At 38.2% G+C, this 5,953-nt stretch overlaps 1 protein-coding gene across 2 annotated transcripts; it reads right to left on the reverse strand.

Annotated features, from left to right (window-relative positions):
- Nucleotides 1-750: 750 nt before the first annotated feature.
- UBA52 (ubiquitin A-52 residue ribosomal protein fusion product 1) lies at nt 751-4,872 on the reverse strand. 2 transcript variants are annotated; one of them, XM_075205251.1, is made up of 6 exons: nt 4,798-4,872; nt 3,912-4,034; nt 2,824-2,935; nt 2,310-2,396; nt 2,035-2,137; nt 751-908 (listed from the first exon to the last, which is right to left on the reverse strand). In XM_075205251.1, the coding sequence occupies exons 2-6, from the start codon at nt 3,939-3,941 to the stop codon at nt 815-817; spliced, it is 426 nt and encodes a 141-aa protein (XP_075061352.1). In that variant the 5' UTR covers nt 3,942-4,034; nt 4,798-4,872; the 3' UTR covers nt 751-814. The 2 variants fall into 2 exon arrangements, with proteins under 2 accessions (XP_075061352.1, XP_075061357.1); XM_075205256.1 differs by lacking the exon at nt 2,824-2,935.
- Between the last annotated feature and the right edge of the window lie 1,081 nt (nt 4,873-5,953).

Here is a 5,953-nt window from a genome sequence, read left to right on the forward strand (position 1 = left end):
TGTGTACAAACCCCTGATCTAAAAGGCAGATTATTGTTCAATTTTTTAACCATTTTCACAGGTTGGCTGCAATGTATTGCAGTAGTCCTAGAGAGTGACTATTTACTGGCTGTAGAATATTCATACATTTCTACTTGTGTTTTTTCTCAATCTGGTGGCACAAAAGCCACACATGCAGCTAACCTGCAAATTGCTAAGACAGTCAGAAACTAGACTATTTTTGTGTACTGTAGTAAAAATTAGATATGCATGTCAAGCAAATTCAGCAAGTCACAAGTTATACTTTATAGCACCATTACATCAACTACCATGATGTTAACGGCTTTGTGACAGCAGTCTAGCATGCAAAAATGAAAATCGATAAAAATGTTTGAGACAATATCAATTTTAGTCAATTTAATTTCAATACAAGTTAGAAATCATTTTTTACCAGTAACTGACTCATAAAAACTATATTGGTTCCATTAAGCATTTGAATGCCATATTTTTTTAAAAAGATTTCAAAAGCTTAGCTTGTTTTAAAAAGCTTACTGATGCAACTGCAATCTCTATATGTAAGATATATGACTACAGTGTACAATAAAAGCCTACCTGTGTACATATATTCTAGATCCAATTCTGTGTACACTGAAGACTGTGCAAATGACTTGTTAATGTCTGCCATATGCTGAGTATATGACCTTCCACGGCTCTAAATTGTTAATATCTATGCTTCCATTTGTATTGAAACAAAGTTACTAAAAGCCAAAACAATTGAAATATTTTTTTTTATTTTTCAACAAAAGTCAAAAAACAAGTGGCTGACAAATTTAATTTATTTGAGCTTCTTCTTAGGACGCAGATTGTTGGTGTGCCCACACTTCTTCTTGCGGCAGTTCACAGCACGAGGATGAAGACGGGCATAACATCTGAAATGCAAGCAAGCATTATTAGTTAGAACCATTATAAGGACACAATTTTTCCCAGCAACAGCTTAAAATAGTCAACGCTAAAAATACAGATAGAAAAAGAAACTGGCCAATGTATCAATTTAATAATTGAAGTGGCAATGCAACCAACTAGGGGTTAACAGACTAAAACAGAGAATCAAATTAAAGGAAGAAGGAAATAAGACTGCAATTTGGGGGTCAGGAAGACATTTCCGTGTGAGGTTAAATTGGCAACTGGCACACAAAGGGACTTGATTTGCCTTACTCTGGATCAATAATTAGAATTTATGAAACAATTTTACAGACCAGCATCTTTTCAACCCAATATATGTAACTATGACTCAAGTAGTGTTTGGAATAAAAAAAAAAGAATTTCATTGCTTTCAGAACACGTATTATAAACTTTCAAGGGGGCAGGGTCCCAAATATATTAAATGCATATTGGATTGTATATTGTACTTTCAATCACAGCAGTGTAGCACTTATTAGATTTGAAAATGAAGGCATGTGGACCAACCCCCCTCTTGGAAATTTATATATTTTGAAGGTTGTGACTGCATTTTAGGTCTTGCACTCCAGACATCTATCCATAGGTGTTTTTAACCATAGTAATATGGTCTGGTTTCTACAAATACTTGTGTTGTTTAGAGGCACAAAATGAAGTAAGCCCCATATTCTAAAATTATAAGAGGTTATTGTAGGTGTATCTGAATGAGGTCACCTTGACGTGGTAGATGGGCACCCAGTTTGATCAAAATGTGCATCAAGAACCTCATTTATTCTAGAAGTTATAGTACACATTTTATATCTCTACAGAGAGATTAACATATATGCCCTTAATTACATATAAATGTGTTCCCAGTGCTTAAAGTGTGTACTTGCATATTGGATTGTGCAAAGTCTTATTTCTGCACACCACCTTCGACACCACATGCAATGGGCTTCCCCCTTCCTGACTGGGTCCATGAAAATGTGATGCCCTTTAATCAATACAATGTGATCCTTGTGATAGTTCAACTTTTTGGAAGCTCTCCTCCAAAATAAATCTCTCTCCAGATTACACGTGTACTGATCTCTCTACAACATACATCAACCGCATACTTACTTGCGGCAAATCATTTTATCACAGTTGTACTTTTGGGCGAGTTGGCGAAGGGAAGGCTCAATGATACCACCACGCAGACGCAGCACCAGATGCAAGGTTGACTCTGTAAAAGTCAAAATAAGCACATCTCAGAACAACAATTAAAGATTTGAATCATGTTAAAGCTAAATCCACAGTCTGACATATTGGCCGAGTCCAGATTTGTCCTAAAAAGGAGCAGATAACTGCAAATAATATTGGATTTATTACACAGAAATTTCATGCATATATCATACCTTTCTGGATGTTGTAGTCAGACAGAGTACGTCCATCTTCAAGCTGCTTGCCAGCAAAGATCAGACGCTGCTGATCAGGGGGAATACCTGAAACAAAACAAAAGTTTAACACACAGAAACCACTGCTGTTTTTTCAGTGCACTGTTCACTAACAAATTTTACAAACAACTTTGAAATATCTTACTATGGGGGGTGGGATCAGTACACAAATAGAAAAAAAATGAGTTGAAAACTCGTATTGCAACTCTGCACATTATATGAACGTGCCCCTACAAACCTGCTGGTGCCAAGATTGACCCGTCATGTAGGCACTGCTTATTTTCTTCTTTTTAATATAATCTTTGCCTTCTGTCTTTCTTTCCCAATAAAGAACAAAAATATTCTTTCTTGAGGTACAGCTTTTGTAAGCTATCTGAAGACGAAATTTGCTTTAAAAAAAAAATTCTCCACACTGTGTGCCCTAGAGCGGGTCTAGTAAGTAGCCCACTGCTATCCCCCCATCTACTATAACTACCTGTTTTGCAAATCTTGCCTGGAGAATACAAATTCCACCAAGAAAAGTAAATTCCATTGTCAGTAATGGTAGCAGGGACCACAATCATTCCACTGCACAGTGGGAAGCAGAGCTTTGGAAGAGAAAAATAAAATCCAAAAAAGGTCCTTTCATAAGCAAATTGAGAACAAAGTTTCCTAACAGTGAAGCACTGTAGAGACAAATATCGTTATCCATGTGTTTTCACATTGTAAGATTTTTATATACAAGTGCTAAGTTAATATTATACGATTTCCACTAACATAAAACCACTTCTAATAGAAATAGCTACTTAACATCTGTCCTCAAGTTGCAGCTATCTTCATCATCAATTTATATTGCGCCACTAATTCTGCAGCGCTGTACAGAGAACTCATTCACATCACTCACTGCCTCATTGGAGCTTACAATCTAAATCCCCTAACATACACACAGAGACACTAAGGGCAATTTAATAGTAGTCAATTAAGCTACCAGTATGTTGGCTTAGTGGTTAGCACTTCTGCCTCACAGCACTGAGGGTCATAAGTTCGATTCCCAACCATGGCTGTGTGGAGTTTGTATGTTCTCTCCGTGTTTGCGTGGGTTTCCTCCAAGTGCTCCGGTTTCCTCCCACACTCCAAAAACATACTAATTGTTAATTGGCTGTTATTAAATTGACCCTAGTGTATGTGTGTTTTAAGGAATTTAGACCATAAGCTCCAATGGGGCTAGGACTGATATGAGTTCTCTGTATAGCGCTGCAGAATTAGGGGAGCTATAAAAATAGCCGATAATAATGATTCAGGTTTCCAACACATTCACTTTGTTTAATCTGCCTCACTGGTCAGCATCATTTGCCAGTCAGGAAATTAACACTTATTGCAACAATAGAGAATCCTGCTGTCAGTTTAGCTTTCCGGTCATCTGACATGTGGTATACAGGTGTTTGTTTATGATAACCTTCTACAAAACTTAAACTAGCTTAGGCTTTTACTGGTACCTGTATCCTGAGAAGTACATAGACTAGGTGGGTGAAGGTGTTTTAGAACACAAATTAGATTTCATTTTACTACAGCTCAGGCTCTCACCTTCCTTGTCCTGAATCTTGGCCTTAACATTTTCAATAGTATCACTGGCTTCAACCTCAAGCGTGATGGTTTTCCCAGTAAGGGTTTTTACAAAGATCTGCATCTTTGCGCCTTCCGGATTTCCTGAAAGAAATACATTAAAATATGGCTTATTAAAAACAAAAAACAAACATGAATTACACATGCTCAGCTAGAACCAAATTGTATGCATGAACTACAGCTTTTCTACTCAATAGAATTCTCCATAAACGTAATTAGTTTTATAACTGTCAACAATTTTCTTCCCCACACACTTTCTATTAAGTTGCTTTCATCGATGTGTGCAGTATTTTGTGGCCCAAAACGGCACAACTTTACACATTAGTAAACGTCAATGGCTTAATTTTCTTTTAATTTTTTATATATTCCATGTGCATTCAATAAAAATAGTCTAACATCTTAGCCTCTCAAGTACAGAAAATAAAACAAATCTCCGCTAGGAGTAAACTTAAATATACAAATATACTTTATTCTGCACACGGGAACACAGTGCAATGCATATACATCAGGATAACAACCTAAAACTGTCGTGACACCGGCAGGGTCCTAAAATAAAACAACTAGTTGCGGTGACATAATGCACAGGGAGCCCATGTAACTGTTTACACACTACTAGATCATGTAAGTACAGCTCCTGCAGTCACACACATGACCAGGCCGGCGCCATGTGGAGCGCTGAGGCCCTGTGTGCGGACTTGGCTGCTCGGATCTACGAGATGGGAGTCAGCCCGGGTAAATACACCCGCCCGCCGCTGTCCTGATGCGCTCTCCCCGCAGCATACCCCGCACAGAGGTGTACGCACTCAGGGCCCTAGTCTATACAGTTACCGCAGTCTCACATACGCACCCGCACGGCGGCCCGACTATGGAGAAAAGGACCAGGCGGAAGTGGAAGTGACGTCTTCACCCGATCAACTCTGGGCGGGACAATGTAACCTCATATGTGACGCAGGCCCCATAATGCGCCATGTTTGTTATGGGCACGCTAAAATAGCACTTCTAGTACGTGTTACTACAATAATATGTCGTTAACGGGGAATATTCTTAAAATATGTTGTACATATGCAATGATTTCTCTAAAAAATAAAACAGCTTTAGTATACATTTATTGATCATTATTATATGTTTATTACAAAAGCTTTAACACTGGTGTATCACGCAGGGGTAGAGTCACGAAGATGTTGGAAAACCACTCTTGTAAAGCTGTTTCAGCATTTTAAACTAGGGATCTTGTATATGAAATAAAACAAAACAGGAAACCCTTGTTACCTTAAGATTGTTGGGGCCCTAAGTTAGGTACCCCTAAGGTGTTTAGGTTATATCTCACTACTGTATAGCTCTCTCCTTTCTGCTTCTCCCCAACACGTGGGGCCATTTGAACAAGCGTGGGAACAGGAAGGATGTGCGCTTATTCACCAACATATTGCAAAATATATCAACACGGCTGAACACCTACAAAGTATACGCCAGATGGTACATGGTTCCCACAACATTACAAACCCATCTATCTCCACACATCTGATCTTTGCTGGGGTAAATGTGGGAAAAAAGGAACCCTTTTTACTGGTGGGATTGTCCACTTATATCTCAATTTTGGGATGACATAGTAGACCTGATCGTCTAGGTTACTGATATTGAATTACCCAAAAACTCACCAACCATATTACTCTGCCAACCTGTCAGATCCACAGATAAATCTTATGATAAACTGATTCATCATACCTAAAATGCAGCTAAGCTTCAAATAACTAGTGACTGGAAGAAAGCATCACAATCTTCCAGAAATGCAGCCAGTAATAGAACAGCCTCTACGGAATATATATGAAGCCTTCTACATGATACAGTTACCAATTTTCATAAAGTCTAGGATCCCTAGTACCTATATAACAACAACAAACCCCCAGGCACAATTTAATACTTTTATTTTCCCTGATAGATATCATGATATTTGGCTTATCTTTAGGTTTACATATGTTGTCCTTGTGTGGTCTATCTTAACTGCA

The sequence above is a fragment of the Mixophyes fleayi genome, chromosome 1 (assembly GCF_038048845.1).
Source record: "Mixophyes fleayi isolate aMixFle1 chromosome 1, aMixFle1.hap1, whole genome shotgun sequence".
Taxonomy (NCBI): Eukaryota; Metazoa; Chordata; class Amphibia; order Anura; family Limnodynastidae; genus Mixophyes; species Mixophyes fleayi.

Bases quoted from the DNA above. Each gene is read 5' to 3' on its own strand.
- UBA52 (XM_075205251.1), bottom strand. From the start codon at position 3,941: ATGTTAAGGCCAAGATTCAGGACAAGGAAG. The intron at 2,936-3,911 runs GTGAGAGCCTGA...TCTCTTCCAAAG, and splicing joins CAAGATTCAGGACAAGGAAG to CTCTGCTTCCCACTGTGCAG. The intron at 2,397-2,823 runs GTAGTTATAGTA...GTTTTGTTTCAG, and splicing joins AGGCAAGATTTGCAAAACAG to GTATTCCCCCTGATCAGCAG.